Raw genomic sequence first — 17,502 nt, forward strand, 5'->3', positions numbered from 1 at the left:
TACCTACTTTTTAACCTTGTTTTATCTGCTTTTAACCTTGTTTTTAGTTTTTATCTTCTTATTACTGTTTTACCTACATTTTAACCCTCTTTTTTCTATGTTTACCTGTTTATTGCCTTCTTTTATCTGCATTTTACCTTCATTTACCTACTTTATACCTTCTTCTAGAGCAGGGGTGTCAAACTCATTTTAGATGGGGGGCCACATGGAGAAAATCTACCCCCAAGTGGGCCGGACTGGTAAAATCACGTTACGATAACTTAAAAACAAAGACAATTTCTGATTTCACAACAAATCTAGGCATAACAATGTGTTAATTCCACAACTGTATATATCGGTATCGGTTGATATAGAACTCGGTAATTAAGAGTTGGACAATATCGGAATATCAGCTATCGGCAAAAAAGCCATTATCGGACATCTCTAGTCGTTATTTATACTTTCTGAATAAATGATGTGATAATGTTCATTAGTCCACTCATTGGTGTTTATTTGGTTGAAGTGGGTGGGGTTTGGTGGGCGGGGGTGTATAATGTTGCCTGGAAGAGTTAGGGATGCATGGGATTCTGGGTATTCGTTATGTTGTGTTTATGCTGTGTTACAGTGCGGATGTTCTCCCGAAATGTGTTTGTCATTCTTGTTTGGTGTGGGTTCACAGTGTGGCGCATATTAGTAAGAGTGTTAAAGTTGTTTATATCACAACCATCAGTGTAACCTGTGTAGCTGTTGACCAAGTATGCCATGCAGTCGATAATGTGTGCTATCAGGGGTCGCATTCTACATGTGACCGGCCGGCACGCAAATAGCATGGCGTGAAGGCGGGCGTGACAATATGTTTTAGTGAACGTTTAAAGCATTGTCACAACGACACGCCCTCAAAATAGTTATGCGGGTGAAAACCGGAGAATGTTATCTCAGGGGTATTTCTGGGAAAGGCACTGAAATCCGGACAACCTCCCGGAAAAATCTCGAGGGTCAGCAAGTATGCAGCTGAGCCACATCAGAGTGATCAAAGAGGCGCATGCGGCTCCGGAGCCGCGGGTTGCCGACCCCTGGTCTACAGAGATACACAGAATTGCTATTGTGACATCTAGTGGACACATTCAGAACCGCCGTTTCTTTAATTAAAAAATTTCGGCTCATTTTTATATTTAGCAAACTCATCCCACGGGCTGGATAAAGCCTTTTCGCGGGCCGGGCCCGCGGGCCGTACGTTTGACACCACTGCTCTAGAGTGTTTTACCTGCTTTTTAGTTTATTTTACCTTTGTGTACCCATCTGTGTTCCCTTCTGCCTTGTTTTACCTGTTTAGCCACTATTTTAAATTATTCTACCTTTTTTACCTGCTTTTTACGTGTGTTTATCTACTTTTTTTAACCTGCTTTTTAACTTGTTAACCTATAAATGCTCAATCTTTTTCTACTGTTTTTTTTTTACCTGCTTTTACCTTTTTTAACTATACTTTTTACCTTTCACCTGTTTAGCCACTAGTTTACCTAAGTTTACATACTTTTTTTTTTACTTTTTACCAAATTTGTACCCTATCTTACCTATGTTTACCTACTAATTTTGCATTTTCAACCTTATTTTACTTGCTCTCTACGTTCTTTTACCTATATTTACTCTTTTTTTTACCATCCTCGACACACCATTTAGCTTGTAAATCCAAGAGCAACTTCTGATTCCCGAACACGGCAAAGGCTGCTGCTCATTGCCCCCCTCATCTCCCGGGGGGGTGGAACAAGGGGGTGGGTAAAGTGCAGAGGGTATTTTCACCACACCCAGTGTGTGTGTGTGACTATCAGTGGTACTTTCACTTCAACTTAAGTAAGCGGATGTCATCTACTTGTTATAATTCCTTTGTGATGGTATTAAATCCGAAAAAAATTGGCCAAATCTTTTTTGTGGTTATCATAATATATATGTGTGGCAAGCCACAATGACTAAATAAATGTATGTGAAACGCGGGCTTAGTGAACATTTACCCCCTCAAATAAAGCTAATGCACCAAATCTTAGGCAGAAAAAAAGTATAATTTAATTACGGATGTAATGATATGAAAATATCATGTTATTGTAATCATTATTATTGCGATATCGTTGACTGTGCTCAAAAAGTTTTAATTTTAAAACATTTAAAAAATAAACGGACACAATTTACTTTATTGGAAGAAAAAACATTAAATATTGTACTGGATTCTTAAGAGCCACATTTGAGCGTTTATCTTTTTCCGTTTCAATTTTCAAAGGTTTTAGAGTTTTTTTAATGACAGGAAAAACACTTAATTTCCAGTTTATGTGAGTCTGCGCAAGCTATCTTCCTGTCCACTAACATTTAAGCTAGCTGATTAGCGCTTATCGAAGTGCAGTTATCAATTACTTTTTCAATTATTTTCATTAAATTGCAATACTAGCTGTCGAGAGTTAATCATGAATACTGTTCATCATTACATCCCTATTGTCAATGTTTACTCGTGTTACCTGGTGTGCTTAGAAGCCAGCAACAATTGGTAACGTCACTCGTGCGTCTCATAGCCTCAGAGGCCGGGGTCACTCTGCCTAATTGGTCACCCAATTAGAGTGAAAAAGCCTTCAGGCGCCTGGCAGATTGTATGTCAAATCTATAAAAGTAATCATGTGTCCAAATGGGCTTTATCCATAAGGTAACCATATTGATTCATGCGTCGCCTCGGAGACTTTGACGTATGAGCGCCCAGCACCATTTAGCATCCTGTGTGGCTGCAGGTTTTATTAGAAAATATAAGAAATAAAATGGAGTTGTGAATGCCTTTCTCAGAGGCATTACAACTTAAGGCGCATCAATTACTGTGATCTTGCGGGAATATCGAGCTTCTCCTTAGGCTCCTGAGGTGTTTTCCGCCACCGTCACGTGCGCTTTGTGGATGCCATCAATCACGGAGACGTCCCGGACCGAAGCTGTCACCGCCTATTGATTTTATCTCAATAACGCTCTCAATAAGCGAGTACTTATGTGCAACATTAGCTTCATTTTTCCTGCTTTTTGAGGACCAGTCGATACACTGGTGACAGCGATGCAAATCAATAGGCAAATGGGTCTTAATTTGCCTTTAAAAAAAAAACTTTCTGCGTTGCATCGAAAAATGTGTCAAAACTAGTTTGTAAATGAAACAGGGTAGCGATTTCTGTGAGGCAAAATGTTCCTTAGAGAGTCAACACTGTTCAGCCTCGGGAGTTTTTATATATTTCCTGAGCCCTCTTTGTGTTCTCCCATCTAGCTCCACTCCCCTCTGTCTTCAGCACCGGGGCTCCACAACAAAGTTCCGTCAGACAACGAGGTAAGCTACAAGTCCCTTATTCCCAATACTTACACTCCTGAGATGGCAGCACATTGGCTCAAGGCAAGCACCTAAAAGGAAGAGTAGAAGATCAGATAGTACGCTCTGAATGGGGGAGAGAGGAGGAGGTACAAGTTGTAACCTAAATAAACTTTGACAAGTGGTTTTAATCAGGCTGACTGGGAGCACCCCGTTTGATGTGTCTGCAGCTTTAATGCTAATGAGTTGTGTTTGGACTACAGACCCGATGGTTTTAGGACAGGGTTTCTGCAGCTATCAGCAAATTGAATCTAATGCCTTTTTAATGGAACCTAAAACCATTTAATGCCCATGTCATACTGAAGATGGTTATTATATACAGTGGCACCTCGATTTACGAACCCCCTCTATACGCAAAATGTTCTGTTTATGAACTGATCACTTCAAGTTAAATCAAATTAATGGCATTCACAAGTATGATGGACGAAGATTGACAAAGAAGGCTCGGTGCCACAACAAGGTCTAATTGTGAAGATACCTTTCTTTTCCGGAAAATATCCCACTTCCAAAGACATTCACCTGGGGATAGGTTGATTGGCAACACTAACTTGGCCCTAGTGTGTGAATGTGAGTGTGAATGTTGTCTGTCTATCTGTGTTGGCCCTGCCATGAGGTAGCGACTTGTCCAGGGTGTAGACCGCCTTCCGTCCGATAGGCACCAGGCACAAGGCACTACGACCCCAAAGGGGAATGAACTGTAGAAAATGGATGGATGGATGGATGCCAGAGCAGACTTATTGCACAGCGTGAAAAAGAAATGACAGCTACTGCTCCTTGAACTCAGAGCACACACAGAAGAGGTTTGGAGGTGGGGGCGGTGCGGGGAATCGTTCTTTGTCTGTCTGCTCCTTTATTCAGCTCCTTGTTAATGTATGGTTGTTAAAAGTTAAGGATTTATGATCCTTTGCGAGGGCACCATTGTGGCTTCTGTGTGCGTGCGCGTTAGCAGCACAGTTCTGCTTATTTTTCATTCATTTTCATTGGCCTTTACCTAACTAAGTTTTAAAATAAAATAGAAAGTTCATTGTGTGTTTCATATAGAGTATTGTATAGCACTTTATATTGTGGTTAAAGTGTACAAACCTTCACTAAAATATGGACTTTTGTCAAGGCTGCAACCCATTATTCATGTTTCTTATGGGGAACTCTGTTTAACTATATGATCATTTCCTTTTACAAATTGTGTTCAAGAACCAATCAAGTTCATAAATCAAGGTTTCACTGTATAGTCAAAAGTTTACCATTGTCTGTTTAGACAATGGTAAGCTTTTTACTATGCTAAATTTGAATAGTTGAAAGTAAACATTCGATAATGATAACCTTGAATAGTTGAGAGTTTACATTAACCGTGGCCAAATTTACTACTGATTTAATCTAAATGGATTATGATAATGCAAGTAACCTTTTGAAGCACAATAAACATTTTTCATTACTGTAGTATTTTTGCCATTGTAATTGGAAGGTCAATAACTAATTATCTTAGGTAAACAAACTTAATTACTATTACCAAAAATTGCACTTCAATAAATGGTAAAAATCTTGAGGTGCACTTTTTCCCCGGTTGAAAAAACTGTTCGGGTGGTTTGTTTTGTTGTCTCTTTTGTTGCCAATGCCATCACAGCATACTTGGTCATTCATCTGTCCGTGTTGTTGGGCTCATGTTACTCATTCAGTTTGAAGATTAAATTGTCAGGTTTGGACTTAAGAATGGACTCAGATGCAGAGATGAGATTCGTAGTAAAGCTTTTATTTTGACAACTCTTAAACCTCCAGAGCCAGAGTTATACAAAATCTATAAGTTACAAAAAAACGATCAGCGAAAATCACTCCTAAAAAGGAGGAAAATACCAAAATAAAGACAAACTATAATTAGCGCCGTATCTGCTATGAAAACTTAACAAAAAAAGCTCTTTCAGGAGGAAGAAAACAATGACTATAAAAATGTCTGCTCTAATCTTAGTCTAACAAAGGTAAACGCAAAATCACTCAAAAACTTTGAGGAAGTAAAGATTATTAGGAAAAAATCATAACTCACCACTTCGGTTGAATAAAGGCTAGATAACAAAAGTCGCCCTGAGGAGGAGAAAAAGTTAAACTCAAAATTACAGCATGGGAATTCTGGATCCAAGGAAGTAGACGTGGGAGGAGGCAAGGACATGAACATGAACATGAAAATGGACGCTAGACAGGCACGGAGGTTCGAGACAATCTGTCACAGAACAAAGAGAGGCATGGACTTGTATGGAACATGAGGGTAATGGGAAACAGGTGGAAACAATCAAGGGTCAGGGATGACGTCAGACTGGTGACACTAGAGGATGGGCCCATGATCTGAAACAAGAGGAGTTGCTTTTCAAAATAAAACATGCAAATCACAAAACAAGACATCCCTCACCGCGGTGTGGCAGAAATATTCCCACACAGGGACATTTGGCTTTGTAATCATATTTTCTCCTCCTGACTTTTGTTATTTAGCAGTACTTGTCACCAGTGATGCCATGTTGGTGTATTCTGTGCGGTCCTGCCTGCTCATACTGAAACAAAGATTGTGGATGACTGACGAGAGGCTTCACTCCGCACTTTTGATTCTACTGTCAAATAAAAGGTGCTCAGGTGCTGAGAGTGATGCACAGAGTGAAACCTCTTGTATCCAGTTTGAAAGCCACACACAAAGTAATTTTTTTAATTTACCAGCCAAGTAATAAAGTTCATTTTCATTTATCGTTCCATGAATTGTTTTATTGACTATTGGACCAGGCCTACAATTGTATGAAACATTTTTAATGCCTGTGGACATTGCATATACTGCTTTTTAATGCCATTTAAGACACAAATTTTTGCAAAATCAATTGAATGACTTTTAGTGCTTTGTAAATTACCCGCTGAAACCCTGTAGGACCCTCTCTCTTTTCATGATGTACTCTTTCGCTCCTGATACATCTGATACATTACACATGACAGCCCATCCCATTGCCTCTAGGTCAGGGGTCTCAAACATGCGGCCCGCGGGCCAATTGCAGCCCGCGAGACGTTGTTTTGCGGCCCGCGCTTTGATACGACTAATTAATGTATATGCGGCCCGCGACTTTAATATGAATAGGACTTGAAAGCGCCATACTACCAAACATTCTCGATTTTCACGGGACAATCAATCCCATTCATGGAGAGTTGTAACGGTACATTTCTTACCACCCTCTGTATTTTGTATGGACAGTATTTAAGCCAGATTAGATGTCACCTTTGGGTGAGCAGTACACGTGTGATGTTGCAAGACCTATTTGATCAACAGCTACACAAGTCACACTGAGGGTGGCCGTAGAAAAAACTTTAACACTGTTACAAATATGTGCCAGACTGTGAACCCACACCAAACAAGAATGACAAACACATTTCAGGAGAATATCCGCACTGTAATACAACATAAACTAAACAGAACTAATACCCACAATTCATTGCAGCCCTGACTCTTCCGGGCTACAATACACACACCCGCTACCACCACCCCCCCACACCCCAACCTCCCTACTTGCGTCAGTTGAGGTGTTGTATATTGTAGCCCTGCAAGGTGTTCTGGGTATTTGTTCTCTTGTTTTTTTAGTTGTCTTAGGGTGCGGAAATTTTCCCGAAATGTGTTGGTCATTCTTGTTTGGTGTGGGTTCACAGTGTGGCGCATATTTGTAACAGTGTTAAAGTTGTTTATACGGCCACCCTTACTGTGACCTGTGTAGCTGTTGAACAAGTACGTCTTGCCGCCCCTGACGTTGTTCTGCATAAGTCTCACATAACATGACACGGAGCCGGCACATTGGTTGTGAGATGTAAAAGCGTGCTCGTTCACATGTAGTGAAGCAGTAGTCCTCTAGAAGGGGGGGCGCGGACCCCTGGAAGTACTTGGAGATATCCCAAAGGACAAGCGAGATTTATTTTAAACATTTAAAAAAATAGCAGCTATTCATGAATCTGTTAAAAATATGTTTAACGAATAATACCTCAATGAAATATGAATGTAAGTTCATAGACTGTGAAAAAATAGTACAACAATCCAACATTCAGTGTTGACAGCTGGACTTTTTATGGACATGTTCCACAAATATTGATGTTAAAGATTTCTTTTTTTGTGAAGAAATGTTTAGAATGAAGTTGATGGATCCAGATGGATCTCTATTACAATCCCCACAGAGGGCACTTTAAGTTAATGATTACTTCTATGTGTAGAAATCTTTATTTATAATTTAATCACTTCTTCACTTGTTTATTTTTCAACAAGTTTTTTAGTTATTTTTATATCTTTTTTTCCAAATAGTTCAAAAAGACCACTACAAATGAGCAATATTTTGCACTGTTATACAATTTAATAAATCAGAAACTGATGACATAGTGCTGTATTTTACTTCTTTATCTCTTTTTTTTCAACCAAAAATGATTTTCTCTGATTAGGGGGTACTTGAATTAAAAAAATGTTCACAGGGGGTACGTCACTGAAAAAACGTTGAGAACCACTGTTGTAGAGGACGTTAAAGGCAGTGCAGTCACGGCAGCCCTTAATAATGTTGGTTGCGTGAAAATTGGGACAAATTCGGGAGAATGGTTGCACCGGCAGATTGTCGGGAGGTGCACTGAAATTCAGGAGTCCCCTGGAAAAATGGTGAGGGTTGGCAATTATGTTGCTAGGGCGGGAAAGCCATTCATAGAAGGTGAATTCATTAAAAAGTGCATGTTAGATTTTTTAAGAAATCTTTTCTTGCGGCCCAGCCTCACCCAGTTTCTGCATTTTCCATTGTAAATGCCATATACTATACCTACTACTGATTAGCCATTTTCCAAATTTATTAAAGAAAACTACAACTAAGATGCACATTACTATCAAACAGCTGCTGTGTAATAAGTACAATACTTACAGGTATTCACACTTTGTAGGAATCAACAAAGGACTAGATTTAATGGCAAAGACTACTTCCAATCTTGGACAAACTAAAATGAATGCATACTTGCAATAAATTGTAAGAAAACAAGATCTAACAACTGCAGTTATTATCTGTTAAATGTTCTATATTATCATGGAGGAGAACATTTACATTTATTACTATGTCAACACTTACCAAAGCGCCAAAATACTGTTGAGTGCTGGTATTGATTCCCAGGTACCCGGTATCGGTTGAAATATAAAAGGTACCCATCCCTTCAGACACTGTGCGAAATTATTTGAAACTCCATATTTTCCCTCATTTTTACTTCCTGGTAATATCCCAATATGTTTGCCCAAAGCCACACTAAATGTATGACAAAGTTGGTTGTTATACAGTTTTATCAGGAAGTATTCTTTTTCCACATTTTGTTATGATACAGCCCTATTCTATAATGGAATAAATTCATGTTTGCACTCCAAAATTCTGCAGAAAATAACTCATAATGACATTGGGAAAAGGCTCTTTAATTTCCATCCATCCATCTATTTTCTACCGCTTGTCCCTTTAGGGGTCGCTGCACTCTTTACATTGTTTTTGCAAATGTATTACAAATAAAAAATCACATGTACATAAGTATTCACAGACTGCTCAAAACTTTGTTGATGCACCTTGGGCAGCAATTACAGCCTCAAGTCTTTGGCTACGATGCCACAATCTTGGCACACCAAACTTTGGGCATTTTGGCCCATTCCAGGAACCTGATAGATCTTGAGAGGTGCTGCAAAGAGGAACTGCCCAAAGACAGGTATGCCAAGCTTGTGGCATCGTATTCAAAAAGTATTGAGGCTGTAATTACTGCCAAAGGTGCATCAACAAATTATTTAGCAAAGACTTTGAATACTTATTCACATGCATTTTTCTGTTTGTTTTTTACTTTCAATACATAAAAAAATTACAACATTGAAAAAAAAATACTTTTCGCATTGTATTTTTTTTTATTATGATTTTTAATTTTTATTTTTTTACATTAACATTTTACATTTACAAAAAAAAAAAATACTTTTCACATTGTCATTATCTGCGATGAGGTGGCGACTTGTCCAGGGTGTAATCCACCTTCCGCCCAAATGCAGCTGAGATAGGCTGCATCGACCCCCCGTAACCCCAAAAGGGACAAGCGGTAGAAAATGGATTGATGGATGGCATTGTCATTATTTGGTATTATGTGTATAGTAATGTTGTCCCGATACCAATATTTAGGCACCAGCACCAAAATGTTTTTCGATCTTTTTGGTACTTTTCATTACAATTTTTTGTGGTGCCCTTTATTTAGAAAAGTATTATTGGTTTTATTTTAACAAACAAACTTAGGGTACATTAAACATATGTTTCTTATTGCAAGTGTTTCCTTAAATAAAATAGTAAACATACTAGACAGCTTGTCTTTCAGTAGTAAGTAAACAAACAAAGGTTCCTATTTAGTCTGCTGACACATGCAGTAACATATTGTATCATTTATTATTCTATTATTTTGTCAACATTATTAAGGACAAGTGGTCCATCCATCCATTTCTTACCGCTTATTCCCTTTTGGGGTCACGGGGGCGCTGGTGCCTATCTCAGCTACTATCGGGCGGAAGTGGGGTACACCCTGGACAAGTCGCCACCTCATCACAGGGCCAACACAGACAACATTCACATTCACATTCACACACTAGTGGTATAAAGTGAATTATTATTTTTTTATTCATTTACCCTTAATATCTACTTACTTTCTCTTTTAACATGTTCTGTCTACACTTATGTTAAAATGTAATAATCACTTATTCTTCTGTTGTTTGATATTTTACATTAGTTTTGGATGATACCACACATTTGGGTATCAATCCAATAAAAAGTCGTTATAGGATCATACATTAGTCATGTTCCAAGTAATCATGTGTCCAGGGACATATTTCCTGAGTTTATAAACATAATATAAATTAAAAAAGACGAAAGAAGATTTTGTGATGATAAAAATTATCGATGTAATCATAGTAGCATCGACTAGATACGCTCCTGTACTTGGTATCATTACAGTGGATGTCAGGTGTAGATCCACCCTTTGCGTTAGTTTACATTCAGGAAAGATCGGTACTTTTTTGAGGCAGCTTAATACTGAATATGATTCATTAGTATCACAGTACTATACTAATACTGGTATATCGTACAACCCTAGTGTACAATAGAATTTTGAGGACAAAAATTAATTTATGTGTAACATAACAAAATGTGGAAAAAGTTCAGAAATTTTCCCCAGATAAAATAGATTAGAATAGAACGGACTTTATTGTCATTATATTTGCATATAACAAGATTAAGGACTCCAACTTAAGGTGCGGGTATATATGGGATAAAAATAAATTACACAAGAGGTAGTAATAAAGGACAAAATAATAATTGAAATAAAAAGACTACTATCCAATAAAAAATAATAAGCAATCCTGTACAACAGTGGTTCTCAACCTTTTTTCAGTGATGTACCCCCTGTGAACATGTTTTTAATTCAAGTACCCCCTAATCAAATCAAAGCATTTTTGGTTGAAAAAATAAAAATTAAAAAGTAAAATACAGCACTATGTCATCAGTTTCTGATTTATTAAATTGTGTAACAGTGCAAACTATTGCTCATTTGTAGTGGTCTTTCTTGAACTATTTGGAAAATAATATATAAAAATAACAAAAAATAAACAAGTGATTCAATTATAAATAAAGATTTCTACTCATTGAAGTAATCATCAACCTAAAGTGCCCTCTTTGGGGATTGTAATAAAGATCTATCTGGATTCATCAACTTCATTCTAAACATTTCTTCACAAAAAAAGAATATTTTAAACATAAACAATATTTATGGAACATGTCCAGAAAAAATCTAGCTGTCAACACTGAATATTGCATTGTTGCATTTCTTTTCACAGTTCTCCCGTCCAAAGGCAAAACCCAGTAACTAAATTTTGGTCAAAACTGAGCTAATAATAATTTGGGAGTTCCTAGGTGATATGCTTTACATTAGTGTATGCGATATTGTAATTTGTTCCGTAAATAAGCTGTTACGCGCATGGCAGGACCTAGCAACTACCACATAACCGCGTAGATACAACAGAAAAACCTAGTATCTCAAGGGACCAATCGGAGCTTCTTTGTCAGTCGCCTTATTGTCTTTAATGAGACATTTGCACGAATGGGGGCCGACCGTCAACCTGATTATGTGATATTATGGCACGAGGGGATATTTGGAAGATTGGCCCAGGACGTTGCAAGCACCTTCATTAAATGTATTGTTCTTGATTCTTCCCCTTGCATACTCTTTTGGGCAGATAACTGTGGAGGTCAAAATAAAAACTGGACGCTGTACACGGCTCTTGCCCAATGTGCAAACGCAGAATGGGGCCCACCCGAGATTGTAATAAAATATCTGGAGAAAGGGCACACGTTCATGAGAGAAGATTCAATACATGGCTCAATTGGCAAGAAAATGAAAGCAATCAATCAATGTTTACTTATATAGCCCTAAATCACTAGTGTCTCAAAGGGCTGCACAAACCACAACACAAACCACTACGACATCCTCGGTAGGCCCAGGAAAACTCACACCCAGTGGGACGTCGGTGACAATGATGACTATGAGAACCTTGGAGGGGACAAAAGCAATGGATGTCGAGCGGGTCTAACATGATACTGTGAAAGTTCAATCCATAATGGATCCAACACAGTCGCGAGAGTCCAGTCCAAAGTGGATCCAACACAGCAGCGAGAGTCCCGTTCACAGCGGAGCCAGCAGGAAACCATCCCAAGCAGAAGCGGATCAGCAGCGCAGAGATGTCCCCAGCTTATACACAGGCAAGCGATACATGGCCACCGGATCGGACCGGACCCCCTCCACAAGGAAGAGTGGGACAGAGGAGAAAAAAAAAGAAACGGCAGATCAACTGGTCTAAAATGGGAGTCTATTTAAAGGCTAGAGTATACAAATGAGTTTTAAGGTGAGACTTAAATGCTCCTACTGAGGTAGCATCTCGAACTTTTACCGGGAGGGCATTCCAGAGTACTGGAGCCCGAAATGAAAACGCTCTAAGCCCGCAGACTTTTTTTTTGGCTTTGGGAATCACTAATAAGCCGGAGTCCTTTGAACGCAGATTTCTTGCCGGGACATATGGTACAATACAATCGGCAAGATAGGATGGAGCTAGACTGTGTAGTATTTTATACGCAAGTAGTACAACCTTAAAGTCACATCTTAAGTGCACAGGAAGCCAGTGCAGGTGAGCCAGTACAGGCGTAATGTGATCAAACTTTCTTGTTCTTGTCAAAAGTCTAGCAGCCGCATTTTGTACCAACTGTAATCTTTTAATGCTAGACATGGGGAGACCCGAAAATAATACGTTACAGTAATCGAGACGAGACGTAACAAACGCATGGATAATGATCTCGGCGTCTTTAGTGGACAGAATGGAGCGAATTTTAGCTATATTACGGAGATGAAAGAAGGCCGTTTTAGTAACGCTTTTAATGTGTGACTCAAAGGAGAGAGTTGGGTCGAAGATAATACCCAGATTCTTTACCGAGTCACCTTGTTTAATTGTTTGGTTGTCAAATGTTAAAGTTGTATTATTAAATAGAGGTCGGTGTCTAGAAGACCGATAATCAGCATTTCCGTTTTTTGGGCGTTGAGTTGCCAAAAGTTAGCGGACATCCATTGTTTAATTTCATTAAGACACGCCTCCAGCTGACTACAATCCGGCATGTTGGTCAGCTTTAGGGGCATGTAGAGTTGGGTGTCATCAGCATAACAGAGAAAGCTAACACTGTATTTGCGTATGATGTCACCTAGCGGCAGCATGTAGATGCTGAAGAGTGCAGGGCCAAGGACCGAACCCTGGGGAACTCCACACGTTATCTTAACGTAGTCCGAGGTCACATTGTTATGGGAGACGCACTGCATCCTATCAGTAAGATAAGAGTTAAACCAAGACCGGGCTAAGTCTGACATACCAATTCGTGTTTTGATACGTTCTAATAAAATATTATGATCGACTGTATCGAAAGCAGCGCTAAGATCGAGGAGCAGCAACATAGATGACGCGTCGGAATCCATCGTTAGCAATAGATCATTAGTCATTTTTGCGAGGGCTGTCTCTGTGGAGTGATTTGCTCTGAAACCGGATTGAAAGGTTTCACATAGATTGTTAGACGCTAAGTGTTCATTTAACTGCTCCGCAACAATTTTTTCGAGGATTTTTGAAATAAAGGGAAGGTGAGACACCGGTCGGTAGTTTACCATGAGGTCAGGATCGAGGTTAGGTCTTTTAAGAAGAGGATGAATAACCGCTTTTTTGAATGCTAGGGGAACAGTGCCAGAGGAAAGTGACACATTTATAATATTTAGCACTGATGGACCTATTAATACAAAGAGCTCCTTGATAAGTTTCCCAAGAAGTGGGTCAAGTAAACATGTTGTTTGTTTTATTCCATTTACACGTTGTAACAATTCCTCTAATGTTATTTCCTCAAAACGAGAGAAACTATTTTGGAGGGCAATATTCGCCGTATATACAATCGTATCTGTGTTAATAGAACCCCGTTGTAGCTGGGACGCATTGTCTTTAATCTCCTTTCTAATGACTTCAATTTTCTTATTAAAGAATTTCATAAAGACATCTGCTGAGTGGGTGGAGCTACTGGAAGGAGTCCCTTGTTGGGTTAGCGATGCTACTGTACTAAAAAAAAATGTAGGATCGTTTTTATTAAGGTGGAGGAGATTTGAGTAATATTTAGCTTTGGCTAAGGTAAGCATGCGTTTATAAGTTATTAAACCATCACTCCATGCTTGATGGTGCACCTCAAGTTTAGTCGTGCGCCATTTGCGTTCCAGCTTTCTGCATAATAATTTCTGAGCTCTAGTTTCTTCTGTAAACGGGGTGCGCTTTTTTGGAGCCTTTTGTAACTTTAGCGGTGCTATGTTATCAATGGTTTCACGCAGGGCATCGTTAAAGTTGTTAGTGAGGTATCAATAGAGCCCACATATTTTGGGAATGGTGCCAAGAAAACATCTACACGTTTGATGACTTTGTAGATCTTTGTAAGACAGCATCAAGATAGATTGGTTTTCCTTTGTTTTCTCAAAATCAGCTAGAAGTGAGTTACTAGGTTTTGCCTTTGGACGGGAGAGTTTACGAACTTACATTCATAGTTTGTTGAATTATTATTCAATAAATATATTTATAAAGGATTTATGAATTGTTGCTATTTTAAGAATATTTATAAAAAATCTCATGTACCCCTTGGCATACCTTCAAGTACCCCAGGGGTATGCGTACCCCCATTTGAGAACCACTGCTGTACAATACACAAAACACTATAGAAATACAAAATACTATACAATATACAAAACAAGACAAGAGTACCGGAGTAATAAATAACAATCAGTGTCGGACGTATTGCACTCGAAGGGTAGTATTGCACAGTAGGTATTAGGGCAGGATATTGTGTAGGAGTGAATTATTATTAGAAGTTAAGAGTTGAAGATGCACTGTTTGTGACCTTTTGTTTGTTTTGACATTTGAATGGCGGGACGTTGCTTCTGGTTCATTAAGCGTGTTTCTTTTCAGTCTCCAGACTACTCGTCGGTGAACAAGAAAAACGGCGCCGGTGTGAACCCGGAGGACAAGGAGCACGACTACAGCAGCATCGCCGAGCTCAAAGGCCTCATTCCCACCGGCTCCTCCGGCGACCTCTACGCCACCGTGCACGACGTCTACGCCCAGCCGGGGGAGAAGCCCTGCGCGGCGGGCGGTGCGGACCCCGGCTACGAGAGCATCCGCATCCCAAAGAATGGCAGCTTGGACGAGGAGGGCGCCAAGGCCGAGCCCGACTACGAGAGCGTGGGGGAGTTGGGCCTGAGCCGGGAAACGTCTCGCCTTTGAGTGCCCGTCATGGCCATCACCATGTGGTCCTCTTGGAGACTCTGGAAAACCTGCATGTCCTCCTTACAGCTTGTGTTGTCTTCATTTATCAAGCCGGGGCAATGAGGTTGGTACCAACAGTAGCAAATACCTCTCCTGCTGCCCACATATCGCTGAAGACTCCACGCTAATTGAAGTATGCGCTCACACGCTCGCCAGAACATGTGACCAACATTTGCTGATTCACGTCTGTTTGGGAAAAAAAAGGAAGTAGAGGACAGCTCAAAAGTCTGGACACACTTTCTTGTTGAACAATACAGCAAAGTGTCTCCATACTTGTGAGCCGGGTCCCACTTTGTCTTCCTCACAGACCTCGATGAGGACGGCAGCCTAAAGCAGGCTTCACTACACATCTTTAAAAAAAGTCTGGAGCTCTACTGGCTGAAAGCTGAGTGGAAAAGGCGAGGAACTGTCGGGAATTAGGATAAAAAGATTCACACCACAAAACGGGTCATTCATAGGGAGAGAAACTTGTGGCTTTCTGGGCTACTAAACAAACATTGGATTTGCAAACCACAAAGTTTTGCAAATACGTTGTTTTTATTTGTATCGAAAAACTATTTTTGCAAACACAAATTATGGATGTGAAACCACAAAAAGATATGCAACCACAAAAAGTTTAGCAAAAAAAATGTGCTGACAAAATAATGGATTTGCAACTCCAAATATATTCCTTTAACAAATAATGGATTTGCAACCAACAAAAAAGATTTGCGCACCAGAAAAAGTTTGCAAAAATAAATACATTTGCAACCAAAGAAGACTGGGACAAACAACAAACATTTGAACTAAAGAAGAAGAATAAAAAGCCAACTAAAATAATCGGCTTCAAATAGAAAATAAATCATTTTTTTCATAAAAAAATACATTTGGGTTCAAATGTTTCTGCTTACAAATTTTTTTTGTTTGCTATACCTTTTTTTTTTTTTTCCAAAATCCTGTTTTGGTTGCACACCTGTGTGGGGCTTCCTCTAGACCAGTGGTTCTCAAATGGGGGTACACGTACCCCTGGGGGTATTTGAAGGTATGCCGAGGGGTACTTGAGATTTTTTATAAATATTCTAAAAATAGCAACAATTGAAATATATTTATAGATATATTTATTGAATGATACTTCAACAAAATATGAATGTAAGTTCATAAACTGTGAAAAAAAAATGCAACAATTCAATATTCAGTGTTGACAGACAATTTTTTTGTGGACATGTTCCATAAATATTGATGTTAAAGATTTCTTTTTTTGTGAAGAAATGTTTAGAATGAAGTTGATGAATCCAGATGGATCTCTATTACAATCCCCAAAGAGGGCACTTTAAGTTGATGATTACTTCTATGTGTAGAAATCTTTATTTATAATTGAATCACTTGTTTATTTTTCAACAAGTTTTTAGTTATTTTTATATCTTTTTTTACAAATAGTTCAAGAAAGACCACTACAAATGAGCAATATTTTGCACTGTTATACAATTTAATAAATCAGAAACTGATGACATAGTGCTGTATTTTACTTCTTTATCCCTTTTTTTTCAACCAAAAATGCTTTGCTCTGATTAGGGGGTACTTGAATTTAAAAAATGTTCACAGGGGGTACATCACTGAAAAAAGGTTGAGAACCACTGCTCTAGACTATACAGTGGGGCAAAAAAGTATTTAGTCAGCCAACGATTGTGCAGGATCTCCCACTTAAAATGATGACAGAGGTCTGTAATTTTCATCATAGGTACACTTCAAGTGTGAGAGACAGAATGTGGAAAAAAAAATCCAGGAATTCACATTGTAGGAATTTTAAAACAATTATTTGTAAATTATGGTGGAAAATAAGTATTTGGTCATCCATTCAAAGCTCTCACTGATGGAAGGAGGTTTTGCCTCAAAATCTCACGATACATGGCCCCATTCATTCTTTCCTTAACACGGATCAATCGTCCTGTCCCCTTAGCAGAAAAACTGCCCCAAAGCATGATGTTTCCACCCCCATGCTTCACAGTAGGTACGGTGTTCTTCAACACGACGAGTTGAGTTTATACCAAAATGGATACATGGAGGATACAGCAGAGAATTGGGAGAATGTCATGTGGTCAGATGAAGCAAAAAAATATAACATTTTGTTATAAACTCAACTCGTCGTGTTTGGAGGAAGAAGAATACTGAGTTGCATACCAAGAACACCAAACCTACTGTGAAGCATGGGGTGGAAACATCATGCTTTGGGGCTGTTTTTCTGCTAAGGGGACAGGAC

The 17,502-nt window shown here is 39.0% G+C and overlaps 1 protein-coding gene across 4 annotated transcripts in view; it reads left to right on the forward strand.

Moving 5' to 3' along the window:
• pag1 (phosphoprotein membrane anchor with glycosphingolipid microdomains 1) overlaps positions 1 to 16,979 on the forward strand; it is an 85,773-nt gene extending 68,794 nt beyond the window's left edge. For 3 of the 4 annotated variants that reach the window (XM_061908495.1, XM_061908494.1, XM_061908496.1), the window contains 2 exons: positions 3,257 to 3,316; positions 14,910 to 16,979. In XM_061908495.1, coding sequence (XP_061764479.1) covers positions 3,257 to 3,316; positions 14,910 to 15,224 — 375 coding nt within the window. In that variant the 3' untranslated portion in view covers positions 15,225 to 16,979. The remainder of the gene's footprint in view (positions 1 to 3,256; positions 3,317 to 14,909) is intronic. The other variant, XM_061908497.1, reaches the window with a different exon arrangement.
• Positions 16,980 to 17,502: the final 523 nt, after the last annotated feature.

The sequence above is a fragment of the Nerophis ophidion genome, linkage group LG08, assembly GCF_033978795.1.
Source record: "Nerophis ophidion isolate RoL-2023_Sa linkage group LG08, RoL_Noph_v1.0, whole genome shotgun sequence".
Taxonomy (NCBI): domain Eukaryota; kingdom Metazoa; phylum Chordata; class Actinopteri; order Syngnathiformes; family Syngnathidae; genus Nerophis; species Nerophis ophidion.